This window comes from Podarcis filfolensis (assembly GCF_964270895.1).
Source record: "Podarcis filfolensis genome assembly, chromosome: 13".
NCBI classification, from domain to species: Eukaryota; Metazoa; Chordata; class Lepidosauria; order Squamata; family Lacertidae; genus Podarcis; species Podarcis filfolensis.
This window is the reverse complement of record NC_139615.1, coordinates 1,990,532-2,013,111: the sequence shown is the minus strand read 5'-3', so window position 1 is coordinate 2,013,111 and position 22,580 is coordinate 1,990,532. Positions and strand designations below refer to the sequence as shown.

The window sequence follows — 22,580 nt, the reverse complement described above, 5'->3', positions numbered from 1 at the left end:
CTGCAGCCCGTTGGGTTGACATCTTCATGTTGCTTTTGTGGAAGGGACCCGAGAAGCATTTAAGGGTTATGGGGTTCTTACCCTTTTAACTCTTAATTCCTCTGTTTCAGGGCAAATCGGTTCCTTGGGGCTGAACTACCACCAAAGCCTTTCGCAGCAAAATGTAAGTGACGACAACTGCTCTCCGGACGAGGCTAGAAGGCTCCCCTGCCCTCTCTCATATAACTCTCATATAAAGCTCAGGCATGTCCAAAGTCCATTTCAGGGGCCTAATCCGGCCCCTGTGGCAGTTTATTTCCTGGGGTAAAATACTAAAAAAAACACCTCAGCAACTTCAACCCTAAAAAAAAGGTCAACAAATATACTCGGAGTCGAGTGTGGATTTCATGCTCTTTATTCAGCTCATAGTAGAGAGGAATGGAAGTTCCCCCAAAATGTCTGCTTTATATACATTATTTAGACAATGGGCCCCATGTGATTGGCTAGTTCCGGGATTCTCCTGTAGGCCAATCAGGTTGCAGATCCACTTCCACCTGGAGTTGGATTGGGCGGCTCCTGCGGACCAATCATCCTGGATCTTATTGTTCTAGGACCAATCAGACTGCTGCATTCTGAATCCTATTGTTCTATTGTTCTAGGACCAATTAGACTGCTGCAGTTTGGATCCTATTTCTACTTCAATCCTAAAAAAAGGTCAACAACTTTGGTTGGCCCCCACGGCCCTTCACTTCATCACATCTGGCCCTCTTTGAAAAAAGTTTGGACCCCACTAGCTGCAAAGGAGGACTTTTCTGGGCGAAGCTGCCAACGGCATTAGCATTTTGGGAAACTTTTGGCTAATCAGCGCCATGTTGATTTATCCTTTGGGATGGGATCCAGTAAGGCTGGGAATCCCCACGCAGGCAATGCACGTGGCCCACGCTCCGCCAAACTGTTCTTGAGCACGTGCAGAGCGTCCCCATCGCTTGCATGCCCCTGCCGACGCCATTCCCCACCCCGGACCTCCGGGTCAGACAGCCTGGGCCGCTGCCGAAATGCAGAAGCTGTTGAACCTTCACAACTGCGGAGTTGGAAGGGATCCCCCCAAGGCCATCTAGTCCAGCCCCCTGCAGCGCAGGAGTCGTGCAGAAGTCTGGCCTTGGTGCCTGTGCGGATCCTGCAGCTGCTGCCGGTCCTTATGCTTGCCTCTTCTCTTTCCACTCAGCCGCCCTCGCCAGCTGCGATTTCGATGACGCCGGCAGCCCGTTCTGTGACTGGACCCAGCCTAAGGATGACAGCGGGGACTGGATCCGAGGAGAGGGGAAGAAGCCCGGGGAGAGCCCTGGACCACCAGGAGGGGTCCCCGAACGGAGTATGTTATCAGAATTTAATAATAATAATAATTTTTTATTTATACCCCACCCTCCCCGGCCAGAGCCGGGCTCAGGGCAGCTAACACCAATAAAATCACAATAAAAACATAATGGGGGGGAACCAATTTAAAATACAGGTTAAAATGCAATTTAAAATGCAGCCCCATTTTAAAAGTAGCCCATAGATCAAAACCATAAGAGGAGGGAGACTTAAGGGTCAGACTGAGTCCAAACCAAAGGCCAGGCGGAAAGGCTCTGTCTTGCAGGCCCTGCGGAAAGATGTCAAGTCCCACAGGGCCCTGGTCTCTTGGGACAGAGCGTTCCACCAAGTCGGGGCCAGTACTGAAAAGGCCCTGGCCCTAGTTGAGACCAACCTAACCACCTTGCGACCTGGGACCTCCAAAGTGTTGTCATTTGTGGACCTTAAGGTCCTCCGCTGGGCATACCAGGAGAGGCATACAGTACTCATGTACTGTAGGTACATGAGTCCTAGTACAGGAGAACAATCCTGAAGCCATTTTGACTCTCCCAAATTGACCTCAACTCTTTCTCTGCAAGGAGGAAGGAAATGGGGAAAGCTTTCCAATGGGCTTTGGGGCTTACACCTCCCTTTTCAAATACAGTCTGACAAGTATCTGTTAAGTGGAGCACGCTGTCAATATCAGGAGCTAAGTATTTGCCATCTCCGAGGAATGGCCAGGCTACCCAGAAAAGGCAATTGATAAGGCATGATCAGGTATCCTGGCAGACAGGAGAGAAGCAACACACCCACATTTCTGCCGGGGACCACCGCTTTCTGCGATGTATGTATGATGTTTCTGGGGGTGGTCTTGAGCTACAGGGGAGGCAGTTTCAAAAGTCTATATAGGAACTTGCAAACCAATGTTCTGGGTTCCTCTCGCCCCGCCCTGCGTGGGGTGAGTGGGGAACCCTGTTGCAACAGCTTCAATAAAGATCAGGCTTACTAGCCACTTTGCTTCTCAATATTCTCTGGTTGGCCCCTGTTATTTTCTCCTACCAATAGGGAACCTATATAAGGACTCTATACGGGCTCTTGGGTACCCCATAAGGGACAAAGGAGCACTTTTTCTTCTTATAACAGAGTAATAATAATAATATTTTTTTATTTATACCCCGCCCTTCCCAGTTCAGGAAACTGGGCTCAGGGCAGCTAACAACAAATTTAAAACACTTAATTGATGCTATAAAAAAAACATAAAATACGATATAAAGCGTAAATAACAATAAAATCAAAAATCAAAAATCAATTTAGGGGGGAAATCCATCCAATAAACATTAGATGATCACCAGGGCTAGCTGGCTAAATTAGTCCCACTTGGACCAGCGAGTCCAGGGGAGAACCAGCTGTGGGATCCCAGAGTGGGCAATCTTCATAAAAAGGGGAGGGGGGAGAAGGAAGGGGAATAAAAGATCAGGCCAGGGTCAAATTGAAAGCCAGACGGAATAGTTCTGTCTTACAGGCCCTGCGGAAGGAAGTTAAATCCTGCAGGGCCCTGGTCTTCTGGGACAGAGCATTCCACCAGGTTGGAGCCATCACTGAGAAGGCCCTGCCCTGGTGGAGGATATCTTTCCAAAGCCCCCCTGCTCCAGAGGGAGGCCTGGCCTGCTTTGAGGCTGGAGGCTGCAGAACCGCCCCCAGGAGAAGGATAAAATCTGAATCCCACTTGCTGCAAACCACAGGAGGGGAGAGGGGCTCTTGTGTTCGAATCCTGCCAGTGGGTTTCCCTATCGAGGCATCTGGTTGGCCACTGTGAGAACAGGATGCTGGACTAGAGGGGTGAAGTCAGGCTCTTCTCATGTTCTTAGGAAATCGTATCAGGGAGTGTGGAGAGAGTGGAGAGAGGTTTTCCTCCTTTCGTAACCCCGGAACTCAGGATCAATAAAATGGAAGGTTCAGGGCAGAGATGATGAAATCTTCCTTCCAGCAATGTATGATTAAGATCTTAAGGAAATAAGGAGGGTGCTACTGGATCGGGACCAAAGTCCGTCAAGTCCAGCATTCTGCCCTCATGTTGTGAGAATTTTAAGGTCTTATATATGTCATAAATGTTCATAAATGTACCAAGCAAACACGGACATAAATATATAAACCACATGTCTGAAAACCCCACAGAAAAAAAGTCCTGAACAAATTGACCTCAAATATTTCTCTGCAAGGTCAATCTGGGAACCTCCCCATTGTCTTTTCCTTCACAAATCCTGTCTTAAGGGCACATTTAAGATATGAATAGGGTGTGAGCCTGATACCTGGCTGAGGAACTAAGTATTTATCATTACAAAAGACTGGCCAGGCTCCCCAGGCAATCCAGTCAAGTAAGCATTAACAGGTAACCTGCCAGATGGGAGATAAACAACGCACTCAGATTTCTGTTGTAGACCACCCCTTTCTGTGATATAGGTATTATGTTTCTGGAGGTGGTCTTGGACTCCAGGGCTGGCAATTTAAAATGTCTATATAAGGGCGGACGCACCTGGGTTCTGGGTCCTCCTCCTTTCCTGCGTGTGAGGGGAGCACCCTGTTGCAACAGATCAATAAATCAATAAAGATCCGGCTTACGAGCTGCTTTGCTTCTCAATATTCTCTGGCTGGCCTCTGCAAAGGACTCTATAAGGGCTCTTGTGTCCCCCATAAGGGAATAAGGGCAGGTTCTCGTTTATTACACTCACAAACAGGACCTGAGGGTAACGCGGCACTCTGTGAGTCCTGGCAGCTGGTCCTCAGATATGCAGCCTCTGATACAGAGCATCGTGGCTTATAGACATTGAGAGCCTTCTCCTCCACCACCAATATATCTAATCCTCTTTTAATCAAGATTGGTGGCCACCCCTGCCTCCTGCCGGGCAATTTCCATAGTTTAACTTTGCACCGTACTTTATTCTATCTGTATTGAACACTTAATGGTTAATGGAGGCCTGTTTATAACATCTGTATGGTTTTTATTGTCCAGTTTTATGTTTTTATTGCTCTGAACAGCGTCTCCTCCCCCATCCTTCTGCCCGGACATTGAGGTCCAGCTCCGAGGGCCTTCTGGCAGTTCCCTCCCTGCGAGAAGCCAAGTTACAGGGAACCAGGCAGAGGGCCTTCTCGGTGGTGGCGCCCGCCCTGTGGAATGCCCGCCCTGTGGAATAATAATTTATTATTTATACTCCACCCATCTGGCTGGGTTTCCCCAGCCACTCTGGGCGGCGTCCAACAGAATATTAAAATACAATAGTCTATTAAACATTAAAAGCTTCCCTAAACAGGGCTGCCTTCAGCTGTCTTCTAAAAGCCTGGTAGTTGTTTTTCTCTTTGACATCTGGTGGGAGGGCATTCCACAGGGCGGGCGCCACCACCGAGAAGGCCTGTTGGATCTGTTTCCTACTCATTTGAATCCGTCTGTTCGGATCCTGCCCTCCAGAGCAGGTAAATGCACACCATGCTGTCCCCGCATGAAACGAGCGACTTCTCACCTCATTCCAGGAGGCCATTACGTCTACCCGGAGGAAGGAGCATCCGTGCTGTTGCAGAGCCCGGATCTGGACCCGGCCGCGCCAGAGACCTGCGTGGAGTTCCTCTACTACCTGTACAGCCTAGACAGCAAGGGCCAGCTGGCGGTGAAAGTTCAATATCCTTCGGGGAACTCCTCCACCCTGTGGACAAGGAGAGGGATGGAGAGTTCGTCTTGGCTGCTGGGAGCTGTGACTATCGAGAATCCATCGCAACGCCCCTTCAAGGTAAGCGGCGTCACTGCTTTCGAGGAGACGTTTCAGTGTGGGTGGTGTAGAGCGCTGGGCCGAGACCTGGGAGACCAGGGTTCGAATCCTCCCACTCAGCCATTAAGCTCACTTGAAATGGAAAAGGACAATTTAATGAAGAAATAAACGATTCAGGCCTCCTTGCAGGGTTCTCCCATATTTGCAATTCTAAAAATGGAAGGTGGTTTTTTCTCTCATTTTCACCCCCGATCTCCCATTCCAGTTCCTTGCAAAACCATTTCAGCACCTGCTAAAAACATTTTTTTTTCTTATTTAGGCAAGCCTTAAAAAGATGGGTAAAAACTCTATTCCATTTAACCACGACCGGTTTTTAAAATAATGTTTGGAATACCTCGAATGGTTGATTTTCTAACTGTTCTTATTGATAATTTTATGGCTTTCTGTAAACCGCTTTGTTTGTTTCCCACGGGCAAACGTTGTGTACATTTTCTGATGTAAAATAAACATAATAAAATAATAAATTCCCGTTAGCAATAAAAGAGCACTGATCCGATGTAGCGTTGCAGACCTTGCCAAGTTTACCTTAAGATGCGGAAGAGCTGAGCTCGGTGTAGACGTCCGTTGTAGGAACCTCATCGGTTTCTTACAAACCTTGTTTTATTTATTTTTAAACGTGCAATCTATGGCCAGTTTTCTTGCAGCTCAGTTCAGGCACAAGCGGAGAGACTGAGCAGGTGCCTTGAGCTCGGATTTGTGGTTGCAGCTCAGCTCTTGCAAAGCTTCTGCTAACTGGAATAATAATAATAATAATAATAATAATAATAATAATAATAATAATAATAATTAATTATTATTTTTATTTATTTATTTATTTATACCCCGCCCATCTGGCTGGGTTTCCCCAGCCACTCTGGGCGGCTTCCAACAAAACACTAAAATACAATAACCTATTAAACATTAAAAGCTTCCCTAAACAGGGCTGCCTTTAGATGTCTTCTAAAAGTTTGGTAGTTATTTTTCTCTTTAATCTGGTGGGAGGGAGTTCCACAGAGCGGGTGGACACCACTGAGAAGGCCCTCTGCCTGGTTCCCTGTAACCTCACTTCTCGCAGCGAGGGAACCGCCAGAAGGCCCTTGGAGCTGGACCTCAGTGGGCAGTCTGCGGGCAGAGAGGGTCTCAGCCTGCGTACCAGATGGAGCTGATAAACAGCTGCCCTGGACACGGGTTTGACCTGTGCCTCCATGGACAGCGGTGAGTCCAAAATGACTCCCAGGCTGCACATCTGGTCCTTCAGGGGCACAGTTGCCCCATTCAGGACCAGGGAGTCCTCCACACCTGCCCGCCTCCTGTCCCCCCAAAACAGTCCTTCTGTCTTGTCAGGATTCAACCTCCATCTGTTAGCCACCATCCATCCTCCAACCGCCTCCAGGCACTCACACAGGACCTTCACCGCCTTCACTGGGTCCGATTTGAAAGAGAGGTAGAGCTGGGTATCATCCGCATATTGATGGACACCCAGCCCAAACCCCTGATGATCTCTCCCAGTGGCTGCATGTAGATGTTGAAAAGCATGGGGGAGAGGACAGAACCCTGAGGCACCCGACAAGTGAGAGCTCAGGGGTCTGAACACTCATCCCCCACCACCACTTTCGGAACACGGCCCAGGAGGAAGGAGTGGAACCACCGTATGACAGTGCCCCCAGCTCCCAGCCCCTCTAGACGGTCCAGAAGGATGTTATGGTTGATGGTATCAAACGCCGCTGAGAGATCCAGCAGAAGGGTGAATTGCTCCTTTCGCCCCCAGGGAGCTCCGCCGATCCCCACGCCGGTTCCCGAGGGCCCTCACGGAGCCTTGCTTTGCCGTGCAAACTACTGCTTTGAGAAAATGCACAAGAACCATGGAATTATGGACTTGGAAAGGGACCCCCAAGAGTCATCTAGTCCAACCCCCTTCAGTGCAGGGTTCACAGCTACAGAATACTTGACCATCTCACCTCTGCTCCAGGGAATGGAAGTCCACCACCTTCCAGGGGAACCCCGTTCCATTTTTCATTCTCTCTCTCTCTCTCTGCCCACACAGGTTGTTTTCGCTGCCACCCAGGTCAAGACCGAAGAAATCACCATCGCTCTGGACAGCATCTCCATCAGGATTGGGCCTTGTGCACGTAAGCACCCCTGTTCTAGGTCTCCTCCCCTCGGGAAGAATATGGGCTTTTTGCTGTTATTATTGCGGCAAGCGGGTGCTGGTTCCTGAGGTTGCTGAGACCCTACCTGCCCGCAGACTGTCTCGCCAGAGTGGCGCATGCTCTGGTTATCTCCTGCTTGGACTTCAGTGCGCTCACCTTTGAAGGTGACCCGGAAACTACAACTAATCCAGAATGCGGCAGCTAGACTAGCGGCCGCCGGGACCATATAACACCGGTCTTGAAAGCCCTCCATTAGCTCCCAGTACGTTTCTGAGCACAATTCAAAGTGTTGGTGCTGACCTTGAAAGCCCTAAATGGCCTCAAAGGCCCAGTAGACCTGAAGGAGCGTCTCCACCCCCATCCTTCAGCCCAGACACTGAGGTCCAGCACCGAGGGCCTTCTGGCGGTTCCCTCCCTGCGAGAAGCGATGTTGCAGGGAACCAGGCAGAGGGCCTTCTCAGTGGTGGCGCCCACCCTGTGGAACGCCCTCCCATCCGATGTCAAGGAAATAAACAACTATCTGACTTTTAGAAGACACCTGAAGGCAGCCCTGTTTAGGGAAGCTTTTAATGTTTGACATTTTATTGTGTTTTTAATATTCTGTTGGGAGCTGTCCAGAGAAGCAGGGGAAACCCAGCCAGATGGATGGGCTACAAATAAATAATAATAATAATATTTTTTTATTTATACCCCGCCCATCTGGCTGAGTTTCCCCAGCCACTCTGGGAAGCTCCCAATCAAATGTTAAAAACAATATAGCATTAAATATTAAAAACTTATTATTATTATTATTATTATCGTCAGGGTAGGACTCCAAAGGCAGGGTCCGAGGACTCTTGCACCCGAATGAGCAGGAGGCACCCCAAGAACAACAGGACCAGCCCACTGCCATCCTCTTTGCCCTCTAAACCTCCCCCACCCCACAAGATCACTTAAGCCCTCCCTTGGTAGAAGATACCAAGAACTGGCAGGGTCTCTGGGCATCATGCAGACAGACCCCTCCAAACCTAAAACATTATCCTTCCGTGAAGTCTTCTCTTTACATCCCGCTTGGCTGCCGACCTATCAAAGCAGACACTATAATTCCCACTGTGAGAGAGACTTTCCGTTTTCTTCCTCTGCTGCAGCCTGTGTGACCGGGTGCGATTTTGACAACGACGGCGACCTCTGCCAATGGGAGAATCCGGCCGGCGGAGACGTCCAGTGGGAGCAAAGGGCTGGGGCCGGGGACCTGCCCGGAGTGGGGCCAGAGGACGACTTCTCGAAACCCGGCTGTGAGTCCTGAACATGTCAGAGTGTCCAAAGAGCCTTTAGCAGGATCAGGCCAAATCATCATTATTATCAATCATAATTTATCATTGCCACCACTGCCTCTTAACCTCAACTACCTTGCAGGGTTGTTGTGAGGGTCAAAACGAGGAGGTGGGGAGAGCCGCGTGCGCCACCTTGAGCTCCTGGGAGGAAAAGGCGGGACGTAAATTATGGGATCGTAGGGACCCCCAACGGTCATCTAGTCCAACCCCCTGCAATGCAGGAGTCGCAGTAAATAAATGTGACGAATAAAAAGATATAGGTCAAGGTCAAGGTCAAGGTAAAAAGCATCCATTCTTTGGCGATCAGCCTTCTTGCTGGTCCAGCTCTCACTTCCATACATCACTACATCACTAACTTGCTGCTGTAAAAAGGTAAAGGGACCCCTGACCATTAGGTCCAGTCGTAGCCGACTCTGAGGTTGCGGCGCTCATCTCGCTTTATTGGCCGAGGGAGCCGGCATACAGCTTCTGGGTCATGTGGCCGGCATGACTAAGCCACTTCTGGCGAACCAGAGCAGCGCACGGAAACGCCGTTTACCTTCCCGCTGGAGTGGTACCTATTTATCTACTTGCACTGGTGTGCTTTCGAACTGCTAGGTTGGCAGGAGCAGGGACCGAGCAACGGGAGCTCACGGGGATTCGTACCACCGACCATCCGATTGGCAAGCCCTAGGCTCTGTGGTTTAACCCACAGCGCCACCCGCGTCCCCCATAAATAGATATATAAATTGACAAATAATTGCAGGCGGGAACCGATGCAGCCCCAGATTCGGACGAGCCTCCCCAGAGGATGATGGCCTGCTTCTTCCAAACCCCTCTGGCGTGTTTCTTCCCGTTAGAGCAGACCCTGACTTTCTCCAAATATCGCTCTTGCAGTTGGCCTCTACATGTTGCTCGATTCTCTGGGTGGCAGCGGCACAGCCCTCCTAAAGAGCCCCCTCTACCAGTCCCTGGGATCCTGCCTCTCTCTCAGCTTCTACTATACCTTGCACGGCGTCTCCAACGACACAGGGCTGAGGGTGTACGCAGCACAACCAGGCAAGTTTCCGGACACCCGTCGGGCCCGGGGAAAGGGTGCTGTTGGTGGCAGGAGTGGGATCCTGCCACATTCCTTCCCCTGCTTCCCAGAGGAGGAGAGCGAGGGCCTGGCTAATGGAGACACCTGTTTCTCATTTCCGTGCGGAACAGGGGGTGAGCTGGGGCCTGCCTTGCTGATTCTCGCGGGCGAACATGGACCCGACTGGAAACCGGGAAGAGCCGTCTACTCAGGGACATCAGAGAACATCCAGGTGAGGAGGGTGGTTTTCTCGGCACGTATTTACAACCTGAGCATAAGACGCTCACGGCATTAAAACCCCCACGGACTTTGCTTTCCCATCAGTCGCAGATCCGGACCCTGTGCTGGGCCCGGGGGTGACCCGAGTAACGCGGTCCAGGTCTGGTCCCGAATCCAAGGGTTCTGCGAGGAGTCAGTCCGACAGGGCCAAGGCAGGAAACCAGGCGAGGTCAGGCACAGGGTCACAGGCAGGTTCTGGCAAACAGCAACGTTGCTCCCGCAACCTGGGGCAGGGTCCAGCGGCCTTTTGTCTCTGTTGGGGTAACGGCCGGTCCGGATCCCCCAGTGACTCACCTCCCTGTCTCGCCCGAAGACAAGCACTCCTCCTGCGAGTACTCAGGTCTCTCCTGCTCTCAGACCTGAGTCTCTGCAGCTCAGGAGACGTCGGTGGGTTACTGGACCCAGAGGCCGCCTCGGCCTCTCCTGACCCAACTGGTAATGGAGCAGCTGTAAGTGATGGCCCAGCTGAAGGCAACGAGGTAATCCCTGCATCTGGAGCCAGGGCAGGCTCCGGCCCCTGACTCAGCCCAGCTGGTGCTTGTTGCAGGGGAACCTGTGCAGACTGGGGCTCTTCAGAATCAGGCTCCAGACCTGGTTCAGCTGCCGCCTAGGGCAAAGGATCCGGTGCAGACCGAGACTCCTCTGGTTCAGAGTCTGAGCCTGAGTCCCAGGCTATCGCAACCCAGCACGGAGCGGGCAGAGCTCTGAGTCTCCAGCTTCCAGACTACCTCCAGCTCTGCTCACCCAGTGTGGAGATAAGACCCACCCTTAGGTCCCCATCATAGATCACAGAATCCTATAGTTGAAAGGGACACCCAAGGATCATCCATTCCAACCTCCTGCAATGCAGGAATACGCAGCTGTCCCCTACGGGGATCAAAGCTACAACCTTGGCGGTCGTCCGCACTTGTGAAGTCCCATGTCTAAAGATTTACAGCTTTTCCCCAGGTAAAACTGCTCTTTAGTGCTGAATAGGAACAAACAACAATCCATGGAAAACCCAGCTGGCATTTGTTCCGATTCAGCAGTAGAGAGCAGGTTTCCCTGGGGGAATGAAGAGGGCAATGTGGTCAGGCGCTTAGTTGCAGCTCTGGCAACTTGGCTCACTCTTTGGGGGTGCTCAGGAGGACATGTGAATGGCCAGCTAAGGTCCTCATAGAATTCTAGAATTGTGCAGTTGGAAGGGGTACCCCGAGGGTCATCCAGCCGAACCCCGCTGCAATGCAGGAATCTCAGCTGAAGCATCCAATGCATATGGCCATCCAAGCTAGACTGGTGACTGGGGGCGGCCGCCGAGACCATATAACACCGGTCTTGAAAGACCTGCACTGGCTCCCAGTACGTTTCCGAGCACAATTCAAAGTGTTGGTGCTGACCTTGAAAGCCCTAAACGGCCTCGTCCCAGTATACCTGAAGGAGCATCTCCACCCCATTGTTCTGCCCGGACACAGAGGTCCAGCTCCGAGGGCCTTCTGATGGTTCCCTTGCTGCGAGAAGCCAACTTACAGGGAACCAGGCAGAGGGCCTTCTCGGTGGTGGCACCCGCCCTGTGGAACTCCCTCCCACCAGATGTCAAAGAGAAAAATAACTACCAAACTTTTAGAAGACATCTGAAGGCAGCCCTGTTTAGGGAAGCTTTTAACGTTTAATAGGTTATTGTTTTTTATTGTTCTGTTGTAAGCCGCCCAGAGTGGCTGGGGAAGCCCAGCCAGATGGGCGGGGTATAAATAATAAATTATATTACCTCTGCTTAACAACCTCCAGTGGAGGAGAGTCTATCACCTCCCAAGGGAACAAATAAACTTGTCTGACTAACTCAGCAACCTCTACGAGATTCTAACTCTCCCTGGGCGCAGGACCCTGAGAACGGGGAGGAACTCAGGGCATCATCTAGACTGACCCCGGCAAAACACTGCTTTGAACATACTGTGGGTCAAACCAGGAAAACGTGATTGTGGCATGGAGGGGCTGGCCATGGGCTTCTCTGGTGGTCACCCTTGGTCCTCCCTCTCCTAGTTCATCATCGAAGGCATCTACGCAGGGAAGCCTGGCGTCGCGGTGGACAGCGTGAGGATCTCGCCCTGTGAAGGTAAAATCCGCCCCGGTCATCTCTAGGCAAGGAGGGGAGGCGGATGTGGGGAGGGTGAGAGAGTTGGGCGGGCAGGCGGAAGAGGCGAACTGGGGGTCGCTCACCCCACGTGCTCCTCGCCCCCAGAGACTTTCGCCGAGTGCAACTTCAACGACGCAGCGGACCCGTTCTGCGGCTGGCTGCAGCCCAGCGACAACGAGGCGAACTGGACGTGGACAAAGGGATACACACCGACAGAAGAGACGGGGCCTCCAGGCGACTATCCTGACGGCAGTAAGGAGCCAAGCAGGGCGAGGGGTGGGCTGGGCCCAGGAAGTCCTCATCACATGCCCCACATAGAAGCCACGTTGTGCTGGGCCCGGGGGTAACCCAAGCAATGCGGTCCAGGTCCGGTCCCGAATCCAAGGGTTCCACGAGGAGTCAGTCCAACAGGGCCAAGGCAGGACACTGGACAGGAAACCGGGCTTGGTCAGGCACAGGGTAACAGGCAGGTTCTGGCAAACAGCAACATTGCTCCCGCAACCTGGGGCGGGGTCCAGCAGCCTTTTATCTCTGTCGGGGGCGGTCCTGATACCCCGGTGACTCACCTCCCTGTCTCGCCCAAAGGTGAGCACTCCTCCTGCGAGTACTCAGGTCTCTTCTTCTCCCAGACCTCAGTCTCTGCAGCTCAGGAGATGTCGGTGGGTTACTAGACCCAGAGGCCGCCTCAGCCGCCCCTGACCCAACCAGTAGTGGAGCAGCTGTAAGTGGTGGCCCAGCTGGAGGCAACGAGGTAATCCCCGCATCTGGAGCCAGGGCAGGCTCAGGCCCCGGACTCGGCCCAGCTGGTGTTTGTTGCAGGGGAACCTGTGCAGACTGGGGCTCTTCAGAATCAGGCTCCAGACTTGGTCCAGATGCCGCCTGGGGCAAAGGATCCGGTGCAGACTGAGACTCCTCTGGCTCCGAGCCCAAGTCTCAGGCATGTCAGGGTTCAAGCGACTTCAGGCTTCTCTCCCCACCAGCTTGTCCCAGTTGGCACATAGAATCATAACCACGAGAGTCATCTAGTCCAATGCTCTGCAATGCAGGAATAGCAACTAAAGAACTTCTGACAGGTGGCCATCCAACCTTCGCTTAAATTCCACTGCCAAACAGCTCTTACCGTCAGAAAGTTTAGCCGGGGAACAAGCTCTCTCCGTCTTCTATGTGATGCCCCTTTCAGATATTTAAAGGCAGCTGTTCTGTCCCCTCTCGGTCTCCTCTTCTCAAGGCTGAACAAGCCCAGCTCCTCTATACGACTTGGTGGGTGTGGGTTCTCCCCTGGGCTTGTTAATGGAGAAATCTGAGGGCTCCCTTGGACAAAAAACAAGGACCCCAGCCAGGAATACCAGAGCAAAACAGCAGCCAGTCGGCTTGGTCTTGATTGAAGACTGTCGCGACAGAACTCCCACCTGCCACCAGGTGGAACAAGATGGAAGCCCAGAATAAAAGAAAACCCCAAACTTTTATTAGTTGCTAATCCCCATGTTTGAAGACAGAAGTGCCTGACGTGCTCTGGTCCATGGGATCACGAAGAGTCGGACACGACTAAACGACTAAACAACAACAGCAACAATCCCCATGCCCCCCCCACCTACATCACTCATACATCACAGTTACATCACTAAAGGGGAGGTCTGGTGGCAGGAATCTGAGCATCCTGGACCCTGCCCCATGGTTCCCCTTGCCCTCCACCAAACACCCATCAAGTAGAACAAAAGAGATCTTTCCATTTCCCTGTTTCCCAGCCAAGTTCATCCCACCCTTTTGTCTTCATCTGGGTTTGTTATTTCATCTGGAATGGCTACCTGTCTGGCACTCAGGTATCAGGATGCCAGGGATTATCACTCAGGCAGAGGGGCTGCTGAGTAGCTGAGCTCACCTGTCTAGATGAATTTCTGAAGTTTTCCCAGTGAGCCAGTACATAGATCCATTGATCAGTGAATTCTTACATTTGGTATCTTGCAGCAAAGGCCCTTTGAATAGATAGGAAGAAACTGTGACGAAGTGTTTTGTGGGGACAAATCACAAAAGTCACAAAAGTGATTGTGCTGGTTTTGGTAGTGGGCTGCATGTGCGTGATATCTGCTGGAGGGGCAATCCCCACTCCCCAACCTATACATAAATTCCTGTAACAGGCTTGATGGTCAAGAAAGTGATTGGGGCGGGGGGCTGCCCCCTTGCCCCCCTTCTCTTCCCCTAGAGGGCCACTACATCTACGTGGAAGCTGGTTGCACAAAGCCAGGCCAGGCCACGCGTCTGTCCAGCCGGGGCTTCTGCACAGACACCGACGCCTGCGTGGAATTCTACTACTACATGCACGGCATCGTGGAAGTCGACACCCAGCTCCGGGTTCTGGCGCACGGGCCGTGGGGACCCAGCACCCTCCTCTGGAGCCGGACCGGGATCCAAAGACCCGCCTGGCTCTTGGGGTCTGTGACGGTGCCCTACGGGGGACCCCAACCCAGCAAGGTGAGTGGGAGGGGGGCAGGTAGGGGAGGAAAGAGCCAGGAGGGAAGGCAGAGCGACCTGGACTCAAAAAGTTTGTTTCGCAAGATTTACCTTATTTTTCGCTCTATAAGACGCACCAGACCACAAGACGCACCTAGTTTTTGGAGGAGGAAAACAAGGAAAAAAATATTCTGAATCCCAGAAGCCAGAACAGCAAGAGGGATCTCTGCGCAGCGAAAGCAGAAATCCCTCTTGCTGTTCTGGCTTCTGGGATAGCTGCGCAGCCTGCATTTGCTCCATAAGACGCACACACATTTCCCCTTACTTTTTAGGAGGGAAAAAGTGAGTCTTATAGAGCAAAAAATACAGTATATACCGCTTGATTGTGAAACAAGAAAACCTCAAAGCGATTTAACCAAAGGAGTATAAACCCAGCTTTAACCTGACTTAACTGATATATATTGCAGATATGGACCACTTAAGAAATAAGGAATTAATAACACATTTAATAACAGCAGCTAATAACGGGTATAGGCAGATCTTGGAGAACTTTGCAATTAATGAATAGCGATCACTGGTATGATATAGTTTGGCAAACAGCCGTAATGGAAAAGTTGTCACAACAATTGAAGGCTAGAAGGGAAAGGGAAAGAACAAGATATTTTTTACGCTGTATGGTGTGATTTTATTAAATATACAAATGAAAGGACACATGGATAAAAAATATCTACAACATATGTTGCAATATGGCACAGATAAGCAGGCAGTACTATTTTGCTTGCTCTGCGTTTTCCGAGCTGATTTACAGCAAAATCCTTTGAACGGGTTTACTGTAATCACCTCACTATTACGTACCGTACAGTAATATATTTTGCATTTACCGCCACGGCCCGTCTTTTGTCAGTCATGTCGTGCTTCATGTGTTATGTTTTATGATGTATGTTTGAACAACAAATAGATCATAGAACGTAATACCAGAAAATAAGGACGATGATAATAAGGGTAGTGCTTTTTCTTCTTAAAAAAATGTTAAGGGTACTGTCATTTTCCTACTCATACTGAAATACTGCCCCTCAATGAGGCCAAACGTAGATTCACAAAATGTTTAGGGGTATGCGTACCCCCAGAAAAAAAGCAGAGATGATAATGATATGGTGATGATAGTGATCATAATATTAATAATGCTGGCATGGAATTATTAGTATGAGCAATTGAAAGATTAAAAAGCATTAAACCAACAATAAACTTTTGTTGTTTTTTTATAAGATATTTATTAGAATTTTCCATTTTATACAAACAAATAAAAATTAAAAAGAAAAAATAATAAAAACACATAAAGTACATAACTTATTTTTCAATAACATATTTCCCTGACCTCCTCATGCCTCCCCTTCTTGTATTCCAGTTCAAATTGTTTATCCAGCAAATCCTTATCTCGTAGCATTACAGTTAAACCCCTTATTTTCTATCTGTCTTCTTAAATTATTGTAGCTTAAACTCTTACTTATATACAAAGAAAAAAAGGACCGTTTTTTCATATTCTTATGTACCATTACAGCTAGAAACCACTTAATTTCAATCCAACATCACTCAACATTCATTAATATTGCAATATTTTTGTAAGTAGTCCTTGAATTTCTTCCATTCTTCTGCCGACTCTTCTCCCTGGTCACGGATTCTGCCAACAATAAACTTTTGTTCAGGGAAGTTTTTAACGTGTGACATTTTAATGTATTTTTCATCTTTGTTGTAAACCGCCCAGAGTGGCTGGGGAAACCCAGCCAGATGGGCGGGGTACAAATAATAAATTATTATTATTATTATTATTATTATTATTATTATTATTATTATTACAACTAAAAAACACATCAGCATTTTTAGATAGCTGGGCAGGTTTGTCTAAACAAAAACGTTTTCAGCAGGCACTGAAAAAAGTCTCGCAAAGGCGCCTGCATGATATCAACAGGCAGGGAGTTCCAAAGTGATTTCTTGCGGACGCAGACCGGCTGTTGCTTGGCAGCTGTAGCGGTGCCAGTTCCGCAGATCCAGGCGGTCAAGAGGGCATAGGTGGGGTAAAGTGACCTCACCTTACTCCCGTCCAGCTGTCTGGAGGCGGTTGGAGGATGGATGGCGGCTAACAGATTGAGGTTGAATCCTGACAAGACAGAAGTACTGTTTTGGGGGGACAGGAGACGGGCAGGTGTGGAGGACTCCCTGGTCCTGAATGGGGTCACTGTGCCCCTGAAGGACCAGGTGCGCAGCCTGGCAGTCATTTTGGACTCACAGCTGTCCATGGAGGCACAGGTCAGTTCTGTGTCCAGGGCAGCTGTCTACCAGCTCCATCTGGTGCGCAGGATGAGACCCTATCTGCCTGCGGACTGTCTCGCCAGAGTGGTGCATGCTCTGGTTATCTCCTGCTTGGACTACTGCAATGCGCTCTACATGGGGCTACCTTTGAAGGTGACTCGGAAACTACAACTAATCCAGAATGCGGCAGCTAGACTGGAGACTGGGAGCGGCCGCCGAGACCACATATTGAAAGACCCACACTGGCTCCCAGTACGTTTCCGAGCACAATTCAAAGTGTTGGTGCTGACCTTGAAAGCCCTAAACGGCCTCGGTCCAGTATACCTGAAGGAGCATCTCCACCCCCATCATTCTGCCCGGACGCTGAGGTCCAGCGCCGAGGGCCTTCTGGCGGTTCCCTCATTGCGAGAAGCAAAGCTACAGGGAACCAGGCAGAGGGCCTTCTCGGTAGTGGCGCCCGCCCTGTGGAACACCCTCCCAGCAGATGTCAAAGCGATAAACAACTACCTGACATTCAGAAGACATCTGAAGGCAGCCCTGTTCAGGGAAGCTTTTAACGTGTGATATTTTACTGTATTTTTGGTTTCTATGGAAGCCGCCCAGAGTGGCTGGGGAGGCCCAGCCAGATGGGTGGGGTACAAATAATAAATTATTATTATTATTATTATTATTATTATTATTATTATTATGAACAGCCCTGGACTAGCTCAGGACTGTCTCCACTGACCGGCAGATGCAGCTCTCCGGGGTTTCAGAGATGGGCATCTCCCAGCCCGGCCAGGAGGTGCCCACCTGGGACCCTTCTTTACGCAAAGCTCTGCCGCCGAACTACGGTTCTCTCCTTGAAGCAAAGCAGGACGCTAGTCCTCATGGTGGTGGCTGCGTTGGACAGGAAGAGCTGGAGTCGGGTGCAGGCAAAGCCACCTCCTGGCCCTCGACTGACCCCTTTGCTTTGGCGCAGGTCGTCTTCGAGGTGGTCCGGGGCAGCAACCCCTATATGGACGTGGCGCTGGACAACATTTCCGTACGCAAGGGGGCGTGCGCAGGTGAGGCCGGGCGGGGCGGGGCAATGGGGTGGACAAGCGGTGTGAATGGAGCCTGCAAAAATGATATGTGGGAGAAGCCTCAGGTATCCCCAAAATCCCATAAATACCCCACTCACTATGGACTCTGTTTTCTCTCTTCCTTGAAGATTCTGGGACCACAATTCCCCCACCGACCTCCACAGCCGCCACATCGACCACCACAGGCAGACCCGGACCCATAACAACCACCGGGACCAGCCCCACAACCACCACCAGTGGACCAAGCCCCACAACTACCACTGGGACTGGCCCCACAACTACCACCGGGGCCACAACCACAACCACCACTGAGACCAGCCCCATAACCACCACGAGTGGACCAAGCCCCACAACTACCACCGGGGCCAGCCCCATAACCACCAGTGGACCCAGCCCCACAACCACAACTGTAATCAGCCCCACAACCACCACTGGGACCAGCCCCATAACCACCACGAGTGGACCAAGCCCCACAACTACCACCGGGGCAAGCCCCATAACCACCAGCGGACCCAGCCCCACAACCACCACCGGGGCCAGCCCCATAACCACCACCACTGGACCCAGCCCCACAACCACCAACGGGACCAGCCCCACAACCACCAGCGGACCCAGCCCCACAACCACCACCGGGGCCAGACCCATAACCACCACCACTGGACCCAGCCCCACAACCACCAACGGGACCAGCCCCACAACCACCAGCGGACCCAGCCCCACAACCACCAACGGGACCAGCCCCACAACCACCACCACTGGACCCAGCCCCACAACCACCAACGGGACCAGCCCCACAACCACCAGCGGACCCAGCCCCACAACCACCAACGGGACCAGCCCCACAACCACCACCGGGGCCGGCCCCATAACCACCACCAGTGGACCCAGCCCCACAACCACCAGTGGACCCAGCCCCACAACCACCACCGGGGCAATCCCCACAACCACCAATGGACCCAGCCCCACAACCACCAGTGGACCCAGCCCCACAACGACTACCAGTGGACCAAGCCCGACAACCACCACAAGTGGACCCAGCCCCACAACTACCACTGGGACCAGCCCCACAACCACCAGCGGACCCAGCCCCACAACCACCACTGGGACCAGCCCCACAACCACCAGTGGACCCAGCCCCACAACCACCAACGGGACCAGCCCCATAACCACCACCGGGGCCAGCCCCATAACCACCACCAGTGGATCCAGCCCCACAACCACCACTGGGGCCAGCCCCATAACCACCACCAGTGGACCCAGCCCCACAACCACCAGTGGACCCAGCCCCACAACCACCAACGGGACCAGCCCCACAACCACCACTGGGGCCAGCCCCATAACCACCACCGGGGCCAGCCCCATAACCACCACCAGTGGACCCAGCCCCACAACCACTACTGGGACCAGCCCCACAACCACCAGCGGACCCAGCCCCACAACCACCACTGGGGCCAGCCCCATAACCACCACCGGGGCCAGCCCCATAACCACCACCAGTGGACCCAGCCCCACAACCACTACTGGGACCAGCCCCACAACCACCAGCGGACCCAGCCCCACAACCACTACTGGGACCAGCCCCACAACCACCAGTGGATCCAGCCCCACAACCACTACTGGGACCAGCCCCACAACCACCAACGGGACCAGCCCCACAACCACTACTGGGACTAGCCCCACAACCACCACCGGGGCCAGCCCCATAACCACCACCAGTGGACCCAGCCCCACAACCACCAACGGGACTGGCCCCACAACCACCAGTGGACCCAGCCCCACAACCACCAGTGGACCCAGCCCCACAACCACCAGTGGACCCAGCCCCACAACCACCAGTGGACCCAGCCCCACAACTACCACCGGGGCCAGCCCCACAACCACTACTGGGACCAGCCCCACAACCACCAGTGGGACCGGCCCCACAACCACTACTGGGACCAGCCCCACAACCACCAGTGGGACCGGCCCCACAACCACTACTAGGACCAGCCCCACAACCACCAATGGGGCCAGCCCCACAACCACCACCAGTGGACCCAGCCCCACAACTACCAACGGGACCAGCCCCACAACCACCAGTGGACCCAGCCCCACAACCACCAGTGGGACCAGCCCCACAACCACCACCAGTGGACCCAGCCCCACAACCACCAGTGGACCCAGCCCCACAACCACCAGTGGACCCAGCCCCACAACCACCACTGGGGCCAGCCCCACAACCACCACCAGTGGGACCAGCCCCACAACCACTACTGGGACCAGCCCCACAACCACCCCGGAAACGTGGACCTCCACCCCTTCGGTCTCCACTACTACAACAACCACGGCGAAACCCCCTGTGCCGCCTGCAGGTGAATACCTTTCGCTGCCCCCTAACTCAAGGGGGGAGGAAGGGGCTAAAGAGTTACTGTGCAGCAGCAGCAGCCGCCTTTGGGGTGGGGAGGCAGAGGAAAGAAGGGAGATCAAATTAGCCAGCCAGGTGCCCCATAGCGAACCCCACAAGGTGGATCTGAACCCAAGACCCCACAACTGGCATTCAGAAGCATTGCTGCCTCTGAACATGGTGGCAGAGCTTTGCCACCCTGGCTAGTAGCCATCAATATCAAATCCCCTTTTAAAGCCATCTAAGTTCGTGGCCCTCCCTGCCTCATGTGGCAGGGAGTTCCGCAGGTCATCTATGTGCTGCACAAAACATTTTATTCTGCCTGTCCTGAATCTTCCAACACATAGCTTCGAAAAGAGGAGGCGGTATTAGGAGAGTGAGCCAGGACTCCTGGGTTCTTTAGACAATAATAATTATGGGGTCTCTGGGCTTATTCAGGGGGGTACATTTCCTCTGTCGTAGAAGAAATTAATTCATTTAGTTGTTTGGACTGTTTCTTCCCTACTTCCTAACCAATGAACTCAGGGCAGCTAAAGATATATTCATAAATTAAGCAATGTAAGATATTTGCAATCACAGAACACGCAACAAATTAAAGTGTGGAAATATAGGCAGTTAGACCTTTAAAATACCCCCTTCTAAGTTGCTTCCAAAGTTTCTCACTTCCTTTTGCATAGAAAAAGGCCAAGTTTAAAATGGTTTACTTACAAACTTTTCAAAGGTCAGGTTTGTGTGCTTGCCCAGACGGCAGCAATAAAACACAGGCAGCAAAACTTAGGGTGCAAACCGCCGTGGGTATTTAATAATAATAATAATAATAATAATAATAATAATAATAATAATAATAATAATATTTATACCCCGCCCTCCCCAGCCAAGGCCGGGCTCAGGGCAGCTAACAAGCAATAATAAAAACAAGTTCAGTGAATACAACTTAAGAACAAGATTAAAATACAACAATTAAAATACTTAAAATGCAGCCTCATCACAGGAGGAGAAAGGAAAAAGGAAAAAGAAAAAAGAAAGAGGGGGAGAGAAAAATAGAAAGACGGTATACAAATTAAAAGTGAATGAATGAATGAAGGATAGTTCCAAAGTGGCAAAAGTTTCTAAATCACTTGAAGGATAGGAGAACTAATAATAATAATAATAATAATAATAATAATAATAATAATAATAATAATAATGAAATTTTATTTATTTCCCGCCCGCCCCCCGCCAAAGCCGGGCTCAGAGCGTTTGGTAGGGCTTCCTCTGACGATGAGGGGGAGTGACCTAGCTAAACCTGGCAGGACAGCTTGCTACTCTATGGTATTAACCCCTTCACGCATTAATTAGAGTTAAGCAAGTTGGCTATAGGGACTTGGGTGGCACTGTGGGTTAAACCACTGAGCCTAGGGCTTGCCATTTACAAGGTTGGTGGTTCGAATCCCCGTGACGGGGTGAGCTCCCATTGCTCGGTCCCTGCTCCTGCCCACCTAGCAGTTCGAAAGCACGTCAAAGTGCAAGTAGATAAATAGGTACCACTCCGGCTGGAAGGTAAACGCCGTTTCCGTGCGCTGCTCTGGTTCGCCAGAAGCGGCTTGGTCCTGCTGGCCACATGACCCGGAAGCTGTACGCCGGCTCCCTCGGCCAATAAAGCGAGATGAGCGCCGCAACCCCAGAGTCGACCACGACTGGACCTAACGGTCAGGGGTCCGCTGCCCCTTTGTCTTGTGGGATGTGGGTGCAAAACAGGTACAGGTGGGGCTGGCCCCACTTGCAAGCTGCAAGCTAATGGATTTCAAAGGGAAACCCCTTCCAGGCTGTCTCCTGGCCTCACTGCGATGACATCAGGTGATTGGCACGTGGGCAGCCCTGCCCACAAGACTTGCGGGTGTCGTTGGGGTGGCAAGACCCCCTCACCCACTGGCCCCGATTCCTCCCCTTCCCGCCCCACAGATCAGGAGACCTGCACCATCTCCGGAGACCCCCACTACGCCACCTACGACGGCCGCCGCTTCGATTTCATGGGCACCTGCACCTACCTGCTTTCCGCCCCCTGCAATGCCACCTCGGGGCTGCCCAACTTCAGGGTGGAGGCCACCAACGAGCACCGAGGGAACAACAAGCAGGTCTCGTACGTCAAGTCCGTCAGCGTGGAGGTCTATGGGATGCGGATTGGGCTGCTCAAGGGGCGCAGAGTCACGGTGAGTCCCCTCCGCCACGTTAGGAACGTCACTGGCCACCGGATCAGGCCAAAGGGGGCCCATCCAGCCCACAGTGGCCAACCAGTTTCAGGATTCATATAACACCGGTCCTGAAAGACCTACACTGGCTCCCAGTGTGTTTCCGAGCACAATTCAAGGTGTTGGTGATGAC

The 22,580-nt window shown here is 51.9% G+C and overlaps 2 protein-coding genes across 2 annotated transcripts in view; one reads left to right on the top strand and one right to left on the bottom strand.

The window, feature by feature from the left end:
* The window catches only part of TFR2 (transferrin receptor 2), a 241,654-nt gene that overhangs the window by 173,504 nt on the left and 45,570 nt on the right, over positions 1-22,580 (bottom strand). The gene's annotated exons all lie outside the window — the stretch shown is intronic.
* ZAN (zonadhesin) overlaps positions 1-22,580 on the top strand; it is a 60,260-nt gene that overhangs the window by 4,543 nt on the left and 33,137 nt on the right. Inside the window, exons 2-14 of the mRNA XM_083580739.1 lie at positions 111-163; positions 1,205-1,351; positions 4,837-5,090; positions 7,153-7,237; positions 8,386-8,532; positions 9,448-9,609; positions 9,760-9,860; positions 11,924-11,996; positions 12,123-12,269; positions 14,218-14,486; positions 17,734-17,818; positions 17,965-20,187; positions 22,161-22,408. Of these exons, the coding sequence (XP_083436865.1) occupies positions 111-163; positions 1,205-1,351; positions 4,837-5,090; positions 7,153-7,237; positions 8,386-8,532; positions 9,448-9,609; positions 9,760-9,860; positions 11,924-11,996; positions 12,123-12,269; positions 14,218-14,486; positions 17,734-17,818; positions 17,965-20,187; positions 22,161-22,408 (3,994 nt within the window). The remainder of the gene's footprint in view (positions 1-110; positions 164-1,204; positions 1,352-4,836; positions 5,091-7,152; positions 7,238-8,385; positions 8,533-9,447; positions 9,610-9,759; positions 9,861-11,923; positions 11,997-12,122; positions 12,270-14,217; positions 14,487-17,733; positions 17,819-17,964; positions 20,188-22,160; positions 22,409-22,580) is intronic.